The sequence below is a fragment of the Peromyscus eremicus genome, chromosome 9 (assembly GCF_949786415.1).
Source record: "Peromyscus eremicus chromosome 9, PerEre_H2_v1, whole genome shotgun sequence".
Lineage (NCBI taxonomy): Eukaryota > Metazoa > Chordata > Mammalia > Rodentia > Cricetidae > Peromyscus > Peromyscus eremicus.
In genome coordinates, this window is record NC_081425.1 from 87,655,705 (window position 1) to 87,671,814 (window position 16,110).

Sequence of the window (16,110 nt, forward strand, 5' to 3'; positions counted from 1 at the left end):
TGACAACCTGAGTTCAACACTCTCTCTTTCTCCCTCTCTCTCAGAAAAAAGTTGCCGTATACTTACCAAACGTATTGTTGAATAATTGTGAAACTCGTGACTTACAATGGAAACAGAATTGTCTCACCTGGTATCGATCAACCATGAGAAATGCGTAAGATTCTGAAAGTTCCTTATCCAAACGACCATCAAACTTCAGTTCTCTTCTCTTTTCTGTAAACTAAAAGAAATTAATCTATAACTACTTAGCATGATTGTTTCATTAAGCTTAGCGTTAAAGAAATTTTTCTAAGAAATCTCAAACCTATCAAAATAAAGATCTTTCTCTATGCTTTCTGCTATTCAATGTTCAATTTTATTTCTTCCCATTTTAATTCCCCATATATATATAAAACAGTCCAAAGTATCTAGTACTTACCAATTTTAGGCAATTTTCTATTAAAAGTTTACTATGCCGCCAATCACCTCAAAGATTATAAACTGATGTTTACTATGCCGCCAATCACCTCAAAGATTATAAACTGATGTTTTGTTGTCTTTTTATCTCCCACTTAACATGATATACTGAATAATAGGTGGTTTAATTTATTTAACCCAGGCACAGTGGCAAGTAGCATTTAACCTTGTAAAGCCAGCAGTCTGGAGGCTGAAGCAGGAAGATTCCTTTGGGTTCAAGGACAGCCTCTGTTACAGAATGGGACCCAGTCTAACAGTATGTTCCATATTCGTCAAGTCATCTAAACTGCTGGATTTACTTTTAGATTCAAACAGATATCTATTTAAAGTACAGAACAGCAAGTATTTTGTATTTGTATTCAGGCTACCTCTTTAACCATGTACTGTAATTTCAGATAACATTTCCATAAACAATTAACAAAAAATCCCTACTATACCATGAAATCACGTCAAACTATCAAAAATTTTTATTTTCTCTAAAACTGGTAACAGTGGCCTTCAGGAAGTGCCCTTCAAAGTTAAATTTTGTTAGCATATCATTAACTGTTATAAAACCAAACTTTATAATATTTCATATCCATTAGAAAGCCATAAATATTAAACATTCTAAAATTCCATTTGTGTGTTACCTCAGAATTATACACGCTGGCTTTTCCTATATTAAAATCAAAGAATATCTAATTTGTATATAAAGTTAAGATTCACTGTCAACTATTACCCTTTGTATATACTTAAATTTCACTAAATTAACAATACAGCCGGAAATTTTAGAAAAAGAAAAAAAAGGTTATTTCCTAACAAAACACATTAAATCTTATTTCATTATCTTTCAATATAGACATTTAATTACCATGTACAAAATAGAAAAAAAAAAGTCCTTGTCAATTTACAATTAAGTACTCTTATAGTAAGCTATCCCTAAGTGGATGACTTAATTTCAGGATTCCGCATAGCTACACATTAGTAACAATTAAACACAGCAGATAAACATAGCATAGCAATAAAAGAGATACAATTTAGGAGGGGGGATATATCTGAGGGATTGAGCACTTGCTTGGCATTGAGTCAGACCCAGTGGTTTAATTCCTAGCACTACAAAAAAATCATTTAAAAAAATTAAAAAAGGATTTCTTCCCCATGCTAATTACATACCTCTTTTTCCAAAAGGTCATTATGTATCAAGCAAGCTCGTCTATAGTTAAAATTTGTTACTGAGGATGGCTCAAGGTAAGATGAATGGAGAATATTTAAAACATCTTCAAATTCTCTAGAACCTGGAGTTAATTGCTGGAAAAGTGCTAAAATAAAAAAAAAAAATGGATTGTAAGATGATAAATGTAAGATCATAAATCATTTTTCTGTTCTTTTTTTTTTTTTTTTGGTTTTTCGAGACAGGGTCTCTGTTTTTTTAAATATCTAACTTCAAATGAACAAAAGACATCAAAAGGGACTTCATTTTATGACATACAAGACTGAAGATGACCAACTAGACAGCCCACAGGTGAAGGTGCTTCCTGCAGCCCTGACAACTGAATCCTAGGATCCTCATGACTCAAAGATGCCCCTAACCCCCACTTGCCTACACATGTGCACATGTACATGTACTCGCACACAAATAATTTTTTTAACTCACTCAAGAAAAATTAAGACTTACCTAGACTAACTAGTTCCCTCAGCAATAAGAATTGCAATTTTACAAACCTCAAGGATGCTACACTGACAATCTAAACCGCTTAAACTCTTGATAACCTATACATGTACTCAACTTGTCTCAATTACTACTTACATTACACTCAAAAAGTATGTCTAAGACTATGATAGTTTAGCAAATATAAAGATTTACCATATATGAAAGCTTCAACCCAACTCATGTCTCTAATTCCTATATTTGAAAGGCAGAGAAAAGAGGATAATCAAAAGTTTAGAGGCAGCTTGATCTACAAACTTGAGGTCCAGGCCAGCCAGAACTTTACCACAAGATCCTTTCTCCAAAAAAAAAAAAAAAAAAAAAAAAAAGGCAAAATCCAATTTTAGCCAATGAACCCATAAAATGATTGTTTACATTTAGTAATAAAGTTAGAGTAATGTGCAGTACTCAAATAGCTTTATTATTGATACAAAATAGAACATTTTTAACTACCAAATGTTAAAATGAATGCAAGGCTTTGAGCCAAGCCAGCAGTGTTAAGTCTTTTTTTTGTTTTTTTTTTTTAGACAGGGTTTTTCTGTGTAGCCCTGGCTGTTCTGGAACTCTGTAGACCAGGCTGGTCTTGAACTCAAGAGATCCTCCTCCTGTCTCTGCCTCTGAGTGCTGGGATTAAAGGTGTGCACCACTTTATCCTAGCTATTTGATGGCTAAGTACAGAGCTAGTTCAAGGATGGCCTGGGCAACTTAGTGAGACTTGTCTTCAAAACAAAAAGTAAAAAGAAGTAGAACATTTGCTTTGAATGTTTCAATACCAATACTGGAAAACAACAAAACAGTTCATAGAGTTTTAGAGCAAAAACTGAAATACCAGATTTGTCATTACTGGCTTTGTAGCAGATGATATATAACTTAATCAAACAGCCCAGTTCTCTCATTATAAAATAGGAAACTCGCCGGGCGGTGGTGGCGCACGCCTTTAATCCCAGCACTCGGGAGGCAGAGCCAGGCGGATCTCTGTGAGTTTGAGGCCAGCCTGGACTACCAAGTGAGTTCCAGGAAAGGCGCAAAGCTACACAGAGAAACCCTGTCTCGAAACACCAAAAAAAAAAACAAAAAAAAAAAAAACAGGAAACTCCACTTCTAATAATTATATGCCAAGTACATTATGTAACGCAGTACATAGAAAAAAAAGTACTAAGCAGAACAAAGCAGCTGGTGTAAAGTTAACACAATGACATTTGTATGCCTTCTGTTTTCACCATTCTACATTCCATTTAATTTTCTTCTTCTTCCATCTCTGATACAAGTTCTTACCGGGCAGTCAAGGCTAACCTCAAATCCTTTTTTTAGTCTCTCGAGTGCTGGAAATACAAGCATGTCTCACCACATCTGGCTCAAATTTATATGCATGCATGAACATGTATGCTCATGCCAAGATGTACATGTAGAGGTCATAGAACACCTTTCAGATCAATTTTCTGGGAGTCAAACTCAAGCTTATATACATAGTGAACTGTGCTTTTTACCCTGAGACAACTCTCCGGTACTGGAATTTTTAAAACACTAAATCATCTAACCTGTTTGATTTAATAACCAAGTATGGTGGCATATGCCCTTAATCACAACATTCAGGATAGACAGATCTCTTAGTTTGAGGCCAGTTTATTCTATAGCTTAAGTTCCAGGACAGCTAGAGCTACATACCGAGATCCCAACTCAAAACAAAAGAAGCCAACACACAACAATAATTTGGCCTTAAATACCTTAAATTTCTAATGTATACATGAAAGTTTTCATTTAATAAATTTCAAATTATCAGATCTACACATATAAACTTTCCACAAATCAAAAAAGGCATACTTTTTTTAATGTAGACAGAACTATTCATAGAAACAATTATATTCACCATTTATCTGTATTTTTTTCAAGACATTTATTTAAGATCAGCAAATATTAAGTAACTTTTGGGTTCCACTGAAAGCACTGATATATGTATATTTATATATTTCAACACAAGGACTCACCAAAAAAAAAAATCCGTCATAGTCTGAAATTCATTATGTAGCCTAGGCTGACCTCAACTGTGCCATCTTCCAGCTTCAGTTTCCCAAGTACTGGGATTATAAGCAATTGCCATCACTCTCAGCTTTATACATACTCTTAGAAGTATGACACTTTGTGGGGCTAGAGAAACAGCTCAGTGGTTAGGAGCATGTACTCTTCAAAAGGACCTGAATTCAATTCTCAGCACCATGTCAGGTGGCTCAACCACCTGTAACTCCAGCTTCAGAGAATCCTACACCTTTGGCTTCCTTAAACACCTGCACTCATGTGTACATCCCCATGACACACACATACATACACATAATTAAAAAGTAAATACTTAAAAAGTATGCTACCTGAAAGCTAACTATAAACAAGCTGTTTTTACTGTACGTTCAATTCATTTTTATTAGACTATAAAAGATACAATGTCAAGTGGCATACCCATTCTTTAACTAGGCATACATAGTATTAGTCTAAAAATGAAGAGTTACCATGTGTGCCAGGTAAAAGCCAATGTATACCTACTTTTAAAGATAACATATGCAAACATCCTGAGGAATAAATTCAACATGGTTACAATAATGCAATTGAAAAGAAAAAGTGGCTGGTGAGATGGCTTAGCTGGCTGTGCAAGCCTGATAAACTGAGTTTGGATCCCTGGAAGCCACGGAAAAAGTCAGATGCTGGTTAAGTTACAAGGTAGGAGGCAGACAGAACTGTTCTCAGGAAGCTCATGGGCCAGCTACCCTGGAGTAGAAACAAGAGAACTAAAGGGAAAAAAAAAAGGGCTGACTATAACTAAAAAGGAAAAAAAAAAAAAAAAAAAGACATTCAAATAGAGTAAGACTACTAAGAGTATCCTATAATCAAATTTGTAGATGTATCCAGTGATAAATTGTCAACTCATTAAGAACACAAACTACATCTGCCTTGTTCACCTCATCTTTCCCATACACTAGTAAGTAGAAATATAAGCAGTCCCAAGTACACTCAATGGTTAAAGTATACACAGGCAGTACTTTTTTTTTCTTTTTTAAAGTTCATATAAAGAGTTTTTTCACGTTCAAAGTTTAAAATCACTATAAAAGCTGAAGCACGGATCACAAGGAGCTGATTTCCCAATATGCACTAAGTGAATGAATATGCTACCCTAAAGCCATTATACTCTCACATCAAGATGACTTAGGACAGATAGTAACAGGCCCACACAGCCCACTTGTTACAGTTCCAATCCCAGGAAACACTTGATGGTGGGGTGTGTGTCTGCTTTTGAACAAAGAAGTGATTTACTATTTAGACCTAGGTGCACACCATATGAATTTACTTCCATTATCAGAGTATCAATAAAATTCAGCTACAAAGTAGGCCCTGTCGCAACAAAACCAGGACAGAACTGCAAAAATCAGGGAGATTTGTCAGACAATCAGAACAAACACTGGCTGTGCTTCTATTCTCACAGTAGCAACGAAAGTTTTATGTTGAATACAAGCTCCAACTACCAAAATGTTTTGTTTTAAATTAAGATTTAGCAATAAAGCACTTCTCCTAGCATGCACAAAACCTGGGTTCAATCCCAATAACTGCAAACAAAATAAAAAATAAGAAGGCGGAGCAGGCTCTTGCTAGCCCAGCAGAGTAGAACACACCTATAATCTCAGCACTCAAAAGGCTGAAATTGAATTAATACAAATTCAAGGCCATCCTGGACTATGTACGGAATACCAGGCCAGCCAGTGACATATACGGAAAGGAGACCCTATCTCAACAAAAAGATCCATTCATACATACATAAATACTATCATAAAACAAAACCCAAGAATAGAAAATAGAAATAGATGTTTAAATTTGTTGTAAAGGAATGGTGGATAATTCAACATTTTTGTTACCACTACTCCTGTTAAACTAATGTTAAAGTTTACACAGAAATTACTTTCCTTAAGCTGACAACACTACTTCCAACCAATCTAATCATGAACAAAAATTAATCAAACACTGGGCTGACAACATAGTTCAGTGGTTAAGAGTACTTATTGCACTTGCAAAGAACAACTTGCAAAGAACATAAGTTTGATTCCCTGTAGCCATGTCAGGTAGCCTAAGGTCTGTAACTCCAGCTGCAGGGGATTTAATGCTTCTGGTCTTCAAGGGCACCTGTTATCACCTGCACATACCACACCTCTCCATACACACATACATATAAAAATAAATTACAGAGACACACAAATAAGTCAAACATAAAATTGCATAAATTAACTCTTTGTAAAGTACTAAACATTTCCAGTTTAATCCAAAGCAATGTCCTGTACAGTCATGTCAAGAGTAACTAAAACATCTGCTAAGAGGGGAAAACAAATCTTAAAAAACAGAATAATAGAAATAGCCGGGCGATGGTGGCGCACGCCTTTAATCCCAGCACTCGGGAGGCAGAGCCAGGCGGATCTCTGTGAGTTCGAGGCCAGCCTGGACTACCAAGTGAGTTCCAGGAAAGGCGCAAAGCTACACAGAGAAACCCTGTCTCGAAAAACCAAAAAAAAAAAAAAAAAGAAATAACTATTACTTTAGGTCAAACAATAAATAATGGTCCTAAGCATTTCACATTTCAAATGGATTCACTAGTTAGGTCACAATATTTCTCTGACTTTTTTTCCCCCAACAATCATTTGTATAAAGTAAAATTATACTATCTACTTTTAAAGACTTTAAGGCCTTGTGCTGGCAATGGCAGTTTAGAAATTTATTAAGTTCACCTTCTGTACATTCCCTGGTTGTCTGTTTTATATCTTAAAATATCTCACTTGGAACCATCCATTTCACTTAGTAAAGTCACTATCCAAAATACTATTTCCCAGATTCTGACAGTTACTGAGTCTTACCACTAGTAGGTCACCAACACTTTTAGATACTGCAATTTTTACACGTATAATCTCAGTTATCAAAAACACAAGTACAATATGCCTCCTTCTCAAAACTGAAACAAGTAACAAGGCAAACTAACCTGAGACAGGTAAGTTATGGTGACCCCAAAGCTACAAAATTAATGGATAATTAGGTAGGTGGGACTCAAATTCAAGTTCTCTGGCACTAAGGTTATGTGTAAGTATGAGCTACCCAAACATATCAAGTCAGAAAAATGTAACTGTATCCTTATTTTGCACACCAGAAAATCATGAGACATGTGGGCACAGGAAATGAACTATTTTAAAAGAAAATTTCATTTCTAACACGTTTTCTACTCGTCTTTTAAGTCTATTTTCCTAAGTGTATGGGTATTTTGCCTCCATTTATTGTCTATGTACCATAGCATACCTAGTGCCCAAGTCCAAAAGAAAGTATAGAGTTATAATCAGTTGTAAGCTGCCATGTAGGTGCTGGGAACTGAATCTGGGTCATGTGGAAGAGCAGGAAGTACTCAACTGCTGGGCCTTCTCTCCAGCTCCTTCTTTCAAGTCCCTTAAATATTTTTTTTTTCTAATTTTATTTTTGTAGAGAAAGAATGGGGCCAAAAGACATTACTTGTTGATTACAAAAGTTAAAACGAAGTAAGGAATGGTAACACCTGCTGTAATCCTAGTACTAGGGAGGTGAGATAAGAGGATCCGGAGTTCAATGACAGCCCAGGCTACTTCAGACACTGTCTCAGAAACAAAACAAAAAGTAACAGAAGCAACAAAGTTTTTTCACATATTAAGGAAAATAAATAATTTGCTTAAATCCCATAAAAAGCATGTCAGAAAGATGGGTGAGTGAACTTCCTATCAGTTTCCCTAGTGACAAACTAGTTACAGATATATTCCACAAGACCAAACAACACACATCTAGGACATCTGGAGATAGTTAGGATAAGAAAACTGATAGGTACTAAAAAAATCAGAACTAAAGCCAGACACTTTAGTGGTGATTATCTGTAATTCAAGAGGCTAAGGTAAAAGAATGATTATAAAATAGTGAGTTCAAGGTCAGCTTGGTCTATATAGTAAGACTGTGCCTCAAAAAAGGTTAAAAAAAAAAAAAAAAGAACTAGAATTTAAGTGTCATGATTCCCAGATATAGCATTGAAATCCCTTCCCCACAAAAAATTTTTAGGTCAGGTATATAGCACGTACCTGTGGCTGAGGCAGAAGAATTTTGAGTTTTTAAGTCAGCCTAGGCCACATGGAAATATCTTGTTTCAATGAAAAAAATAAAAAATAAAAACAAAAATCACAGTTAAGAATTAAGTTTACGGGCTGGAGAGATGGCTCAGAGGATAAGAGCACTGACTACTCTTCCAGAGGTCCTGAGTTCAATTCCCAGCAACCACATGGTGGCTCACAACCATCTGTAGTGAAATCTGGTGCCCTCTTCTGGTCATACATGCTGTATACATAATAAATAAATAAATCTTTAAAAAAAAAAAAAAAGTGAAAAGAATTAAGTTTACACCTAAGCCCAATATCACAGGCCTGTAATCACAACCACTCAGGAGGCTGTAGTATGATCCCAAATTCTAGGCCACGCTGGCTTATACAGTGATTTCAGGACCAGCTCTGGGCATCTTAAGCAAGACACTTCTCAAAATAAAAAGTAAAAAGATAGCTAATGATAGAAGTCAATGGTTACATGCTCACCAAGCATAGATGAAGCCCTGGGTTCCATCCCTACTGACACGCACGCACGCACGAAAGATTTTACCTTTAAGAAACTGGCAATAGGTTAAAAAAAAAATAGCAACTTTGTTCTTTAATCAAAAGAACATTTTCAATTATCTTGATGAATTTATTTTGTGCCAGTGCAGACCTTCTTGTATTATATATACATGATATGCTGAACTTTAGAGAACATGGAATGCTGCTATCAAAACACATAATCAGAAAGTAAGTTTTCTGTCTTAAAAGTAATTATAACTAGAGTAGCCAATGGATGGGACTTCAATGTATCTCCACAGGGCATTTGCCTGGCATGCAATAAGTCACGAGTTCCATCCCAGAACCACAAGAACACAAAGAACAGCAGCTGAATGTGGTAACATATCTACAATTCCCAGCATTTAGGAGGCTGGGACAGGCGGTCAAGACAAGCCCGTAGAATAGTGCTGCTGTCAGCTCTGGTCAGAGAAGCTTCATTTTGCAGTGGGTGACTATTAAAAGCAGAGAATAAATGATTGAAGAATGCTAACCATAAACAGAGTATCTAGCCAGGCGGTGGTGGTGCACGCCTTTGATCCCAGCACTCGGGAGGCAGAGGCAGGCGATCTCTGTGAGTTCGAGGTCAGCCTGGACTACAGAGGGAGTTCCAGGAAAGGCACAAAACTACACAGAAAAACTCCGTCTCGAAAAACCAGAGTATCTATCACTCCCTCCAAAGTCTAGCAATGTTGGTAAAGGATGTGTGTATAACCTTTAATTCAACCATTGTGATTACCTATGTATGATCTATACAAAACTGAGAAAGAAGGGATAGAGCTCCATCCCTCTCTGAGGATTTATACTGTTAAAGGTTGCGGGAGTGGGCGATGCTTCTCTTCTGTGGTTCAGACTGGGTAAGATGCCCATGCTATGAACTGTAAGCCTCCCACTCCCCCCGAAAAAAATGTTGAGACAGGTGCTAGCTGAGAAGGGGATTAGCAAGTAGAAGGGCGGGCTGGAAGGATGGCTCAAGCAATTAAAAGGACTGGCTGCTCTTCCAGAGGACATTGGTTTAGTTTAGTTCCCAGCACCCACATGACAGCTCACAACTGCCTGTAACTCCAGTTCCGGGGGATCTGATAGCAAATACACGGTGCAGACACACAAACAAAACATCCATACACATATAATTCTTAAAAATAGTTGTTTGGAGGGACACAAAAGGGTAATGGAGTTATGATATAACATCATGTACATATATGAAAATGCCATAATGAAATCCATAAGCCTTATTGCATATAATATATGCTAATAAAAAAATTGTAAATTGACAGACGATGGTGGTGCACACCTTAAATCCCAGAAGAAAACTCTGAGTTTGAGGCTGTAGTTTTGGTGCCTGTCCTGGCTCTCCCTCTGTAGACCAGGCTAGCCTCGAACTCACAGAGACCCTCACGAATGCTGGTATCAAAGGCGTGCACCACCACCCCCTGGCTGAGGCCAAAATGGACAGCCAGAGCTAGAGAGAAACCCTGTCCAGAACAAAAACAAACAAAAAAAAGCAAAACAAAACAAAGCTAGCCTGAGCTACATGGGAGAAAAGGAAACAATTAGCAGGGCAGCTGGTGACCAAAGGTGGTCTATTATTATGAGTCCAAGGCTAGTATCTACTGGTCTTAATTACTATCATACAATGTGTCTCCATTTGTTCACAACTGATCTGTAAATGGCTTTTCTATCTAAAAAAATTAATACCTGACAATGTATACCCAGCACTCAGGAGGCAGAGTCAGGTGAGTTCTGTGAGTTCGAGGCCAGCCTGGGCTACCAAGGGAGTTCCAGGAAAGGCACAAAGCTACACAGAAAAAAAAAAAAAAAAAAAGAATGTGTTTCATCTCTACATCAATGTTGAATGAACATGGTGCTGTTAGTAACAAATACAATGGCATAAGTCAACATGAGCCACTACAAATGAAATTTCTTGCTAGGTTTACTTCTATGTAGAGAAAAATCATTGTTTTCAAAATCCAGTCATCCATATCCAATTACTAAAACACCATGACTCAAAAAAACAACTACCGCTGGGCGGTGGTGGCACATGCCTTTGATCCCAGCACTTGGGAGGCAGAGCCAGGCAGATCTTTGTGAGTTCGAGGCCAGCCTGAGCTACAGAGCAAGATCCAGGACAGGCACCAAAACTACACAGAGAAACCATTTCAAAACAAACAAACAGAAACAAAAACAAAAACCAAAAAAAAAAAAAAAAAAAAAAAGACAACTACAGAGCCAGGTCCAATTTCAGCAACTGGGAAGTTGGAGGAAGGAGTTTTTTTTAAAAAAAAAAAAAAAAAGACAAGTGTAGATTTTGTTTGAAAAGATGAACATCTTTTAGAAACTGTTCTACTAGTCTAAGAACTTTGGAGAGAAATACTGTCAAATTCAATTACTAATTATAATTTACTTTTGATAACATACTAGATGTAGAATAAAATATGGCAATGCATCTACAGGACAATGTAGATGTCTCCATTGGCTCATGGCTTTCTATACTACAGAAAATAGTCCAACCAATAAATACTACAACACACATCAAAATCAGTAAGATACAGGTATTCATCCCTCAGACCCCCTCCCACTCTTGGGAGTTCTCACAATTTAATAAATCTCTATCTGCTCTGAAAAAATATTAAAATACAAAACCTTTTAGAACATATAGTCCTCTAGTATATATCTTTCCATCTCAAAGTTCTCCCCAAGGTTGAATATATGCTAGTCTAGTTTCACTGGAAACAAAACATACAGCTAATCAAAAGCTAACTTTAATACTAGATTATAATGCCTTTGGTGGTGACACAAGCCCATAAACCCAACACTAAAAGGCTAAGAGAGCATTATCAAATATGAGTTTGAGGCCAGCCTGGGCTATATAGGGAGCTCCTGCCTCAAAAGGGGGCTGTGGATGTATGTAATGTGATCAATCGTCAGGCTTCTGCTGTTATAACTTCTCACCATGATGACTATATTCTGAAACTGTGAGCCAAAATAAGCCCTGCCTCCCTAAATAAGTAACATTAAAATTTAGACTATTAATAGCCTTGCTTCACAGTTGAGTAGTTCAAGTAATCTATATATATGGTCAAATTCCATCTGCACCATTTACTAATTAAGTGACAAGTTACTTCTTAGTAATTCAGTTTTTCTGTGAAACGGACATAATACCTACCACACAGGATTCTTGAGAATTATTGTGTACAAGTACTATATTGCCCACTAGTATTATTACGCCACTAAAATGGCAGTATTTAGATGTCATGCTATTATGATCAAGTAAACATTTAAGAGCTGGACGAGTCGCTATAGGTATGAAACTATAGCACTTAGGATACTTGAGGCAAGAAGACTGCTGCATATTTGATGCCAGCATGGGCTATGCAGTAAGACCTGTCTCCATTGTAACTTTGAAAGTCAATAAATTATACTGAATGGTATTTACTTTTAAAGTTTTTTTTAAATTAACATACTAACTTCAAATTTCACCAAAAAGCAGTCGCCTATCAGAAGATGAATGCAACAAAACTTTTGATGCTAAAAACTCAAGGCCTATCTATAAAAGTTTCTTATTCCAGTAAGTCAGATGTCTACTAGTACATCAAGCCAAATCCTGAACATACTTTTCAAATCTTCCAATCAATGTTAGAATGAAACTAACAATGCCTATACTGTTTTATTTTTTCCTTTCTTCTAACCTCTTGTTCTCTACTGTTCACTATAAGCCTATTACGTGATGTTAAAGAAAATGAGAAACAGGCTGGGTGTGGTGGTGCTCACCTTTAATCCCAGCACTTGTGAGGCAGAGGCAAGTGGATCTCTGAGTTCCAGGCCAGCCTAATCTAAATAGTAAGTTCCAGGCTCTGTCTCAAAAAACAAAAACACAAAGAAAAAGAAACACTCCTATAATCATTCTAAAGTGATAAATATGTTTTTCTACTAAAAAGTTGAAACTCCAAGACAACTTCTCCCAACATACAACAAAATCCGAGATGGTAAACTAGTTGTTGAAAGCTCCAAATTAAGAGCTAGATCAAAAAAAAAAAAAAAAAAAAAAAAAAAGAGCTAGATCATGGTATCTATCACCTGTAATTTCTGCTAGTAGGGAGGCTTAGGCAGAAGCATTTCAAGCTCAAGGCTGGAGCAAGTTAAGAAGATCCTATCTCTATTAGTTTTTTTGTTTGTTTGTTTTTAAAAGTTGTGATTTTTAGGGGTTGGGGATTTAGCTCAGTGGTAGAGCCCTGGGTTTGTCCTCAGCTCCAGAGAGGTGGGAAAAAAGTTTTGATTTAGCCCTATCATATACTGTTTGAACTGCTGCCTGGTGTACAGTTAGATGTTAACAATTATTTTCAGTACACATGAAGACTACCATGCTTTCTTAACTACAACCTCCCTTACAGATGAGCATAAAACCGTATCCCTAGACAAAATGGAAAATATAAACATTTCCCCCAAGGAATATATCAAACTCCATGGAGAAAGCAACTAGGGTTCATATTCCCTAATTCCCTATGCCACTTTTAGTACTTTCAAGTGCAGTCAGAGCAACTTCTGGATTTGGCTTATGCAATTTAAGAAACACACGCCACCTTCCCCATATTTCAAACCGAATCCTAAGGCTAAGCCAGTTCAGTGTGTTGTTGTTGTTGTTGTTTAGTTTTTAAGGTGGTTTGTTCACATCCTTAGTCATTTAAAATCTAAAAGAGATGTTTAAAAGGCTTTGGTACAGTCTGATATGTTAAGCCCCCTACTCTCATAATCAGATCCTATATGAAAGAACTTCCAACCTATTCTACCAACGGCCTTTGGGGATGAGTGACTTTTCTTGTATCAACACAACCATCCACACCTCAACTACACCAAGAGAATTCACTATCTTGCCTTACATCCTAAAGTATTACATTACCTCATTTTAAAGAATGTTTCTAGAAACATTCAAGTTAGGTGGGCAAAGGTCAATTTCATCCTCCTCTGCATGCTTTCTCATGCTATTTCCTTGGCTTTGTCATCTAAATAGAAAGGAATTTTCTTTGTACTTTCATAATCTCAGTTGTGAAAATAGAGTTGGTTACCCAGATGCATATTATTTCCATCAAGATTCTAAATCTTTAATTTCGAATTAAAAAAAAAAAAAAAAAAGCAGCTCTGGGAAATAAACCACTAAAAAACTGTAACACGCAGTAAGGCAAGGAGGAGAAAATTTAAACCAAATCCAGAAAATTCCAAATTACTGGACCAGTCAAAACCTACTCTAACGAAAGCGTTGCACGTTTTACAATATGGCACTAAGATTTCAAAAAAAATGTAACTGTTCCTACATTGATTTCAAAAATGAAGAGTAGACTTCTTAAAAATCTGAAGTTCAAGGTAAATTGGAGATTCTTGGTCATAATCGAACTTCTCATTTTCCCCCCATAGGGAAATTAATGCACCAAGAACCTACCTTCCCATCCTTTTAAAATACAAATGCCATAGTAAGTTTGGAGTTAAACAGAAGAACCCTATTTAATCTAATGCTTCCAAAAACATAAAGAAAAAACCTATATGGAAATGAAGTGTGATGGAAAACTGTGCATGGAGCTCACATCCTAATGGAGATTTTCTAAATAAGAGAAGACGCTGGCATGGAGCACATTTCAAGTAGACACGCATAGCTGAAGAATTTCCACAGTGAGAAAACACTTGTCCTCAGAACGCAACGGCCTTGGAGAAAGCCTCAGAATCCATGGCCACGGGCTATTTCCACAAGCCGACTTCTCAGAAGCATCTTTAGGAGGAGGCCACATCAGCTTCTCTGCCTTCGGGGGCTGGGAAGGAGGGGGGCACCAAGCCCCAGCTTTTCCTCTCTGGGAGCGGCAGCCTTATGGATAGATACGCTTCCAACCTGAGCTACTTCCAGCTTGCACGGGGAGAGGGGGAGCGGCGGAGCGTGGTTCCACCACCCTACGCTCTCGCCCCCAGCGCTGCTGGGCGGCCGTGGCAGCGAGGGCGCGAGAGAGAGAGACGGCTGGCGCTGGCTCGCGTGCGTGTTTACGTGTCTCGGGTGGGTGTGGGAAGAAGAGGAGAAGACAGAGAGGTCCTAATGAGAAGATGGAGGGGGGGGAAGCGAGAGAGAGAGACAGGAGGGGGTCGGGGAGAAGGGGAGGCACCACCTTTCTTTTCTCTGCTCTTCCTGGGGATCTGAAAACTCCGCCTAACAGGCCTTTCGGGCTCTTCGGCGCCTTTGGGGAGAGCGGCCGCGGCCGCCTCGGAGGTGTGCTGAGGCTGCTCGTGGCTGTGGCTCCGGGCGGCTTCGGCTGCCGCCGTCTCCTCAGGCCCCGCGCCAGCGCCACCGCCACCGCCACCGCCACCGCCGCCGCCGCCGCCGCCGCCGAGCTCCGCGGTGGAGGTGGAGGAGCCGCCGCCGCCGCCATCTTGTGGAGAGGACTCAAGCTCCGGAAGCGCAGGCTTCATCCCGTCGTCGCCGCCGCCGCCGCTCTCCCAGCTCGCGTCCGTCGAAGAGGCCTCGGTCTCCGCGGCAGTCGCCATCGCGCGGGCGTGAGGAGCTCCCGGGAAGCTTCCGCCCAGCGGGTCGACGGGGCGTGGGGGTGGGAGGAAGGGCGGCCCCCGCCCCCGCCGCCGCCGCCGCCGCCGCCGCCGCCGAATTCCTCGCTACCGACCCAGCCCCTCCGCCCCCCGGGGTGGGCAGGGCCGCACGCCAGCCTCCGAGACGCCTCTCGAACGTCCGAGCGGCTCCGAGCGTGGCCCTGGCCCCGGGAGCCGCTCCCCGACTCAAGGCGGCTTTTCAACCGGCCCCGGCCACCCAACGTGCTCGCGTCGGGCCCGGGAGAGGGGCGGGGCCTCGGCGGGCCCGCTCCACCAATAGGAACGCGGTGCCCGCCTTGGAGAATGCAGATAGACCGCGCCGGGGAGGGGGCGGGGCCTCGCGATGCCGAGCCCGCCAAAAGGGCCCGACCGCCACGCCCGGCCTGAGCGTCGACGCCGTCGCCTGAGGCCGAGGGCCTGGGCCGCGGCTGCGAATTCCTGAGCCCTGGACCTGCCCGCATTACGTTAGATGCGGCAAGCCCGGCGCGGTCTTCCCGACACTTGGTGTTGCCTCTTCCCGGCATGTCCGCCTTCTCGCCGATCCCGAGTTCTCTAGGTCAAAACCGGCAGATCATTGGCTGCACCTGGTTTTGTGACGTACTCGGTTTAGAGCATCGGCTGCTCCCACGGAGGACCGCGGTTCGATTCCCAGCAATCACATGGCGACTGCTAACCAGCCGTTAACTCCAGTTCAGGGGATTCATGCCCTTTTCTGGCCTCTGC

General features: G+C 39.8%; 1 protein-coding gene across 6 annotated transcripts in view; it reads right to left on the bottom strand.

The window, feature by feature from the left end:
* The window catches only part of Tasor (transcription activation suppressor), a 71,987-nt gene extending 56,561 nt beyond the window's left edge, over positions 1 to 15,426 (bottom strand). For all 6 annotated transcript variants that reach the window (XR_009381318.1, XM_059273970.1, XM_059273969.1 and 3 more), the window contains exons 1-3: positions 14,955 to 15,426; positions 1,609 to 1,754; positions 128 to 220 (exon numbers count right to left, since the gene is read on the bottom strand). Coding sequence is in view for 5 of the 6 variants with exons in the window: in XM_059273970.1 (XP_059129953.1) it covers positions 128 to 220; positions 1,609 to 1,754; positions 14,955 to 15,330 (615 nt within the window). In the remaining variant the exon portion in view is untranslated. The remainder of the gene's footprint in view (positions 1 to 127; positions 221 to 1,608; positions 1,755 to 14,954) is intronic.
* Between the last annotated feature and the right edge of the window lie 684 nt (positions 15,427 to 16,110).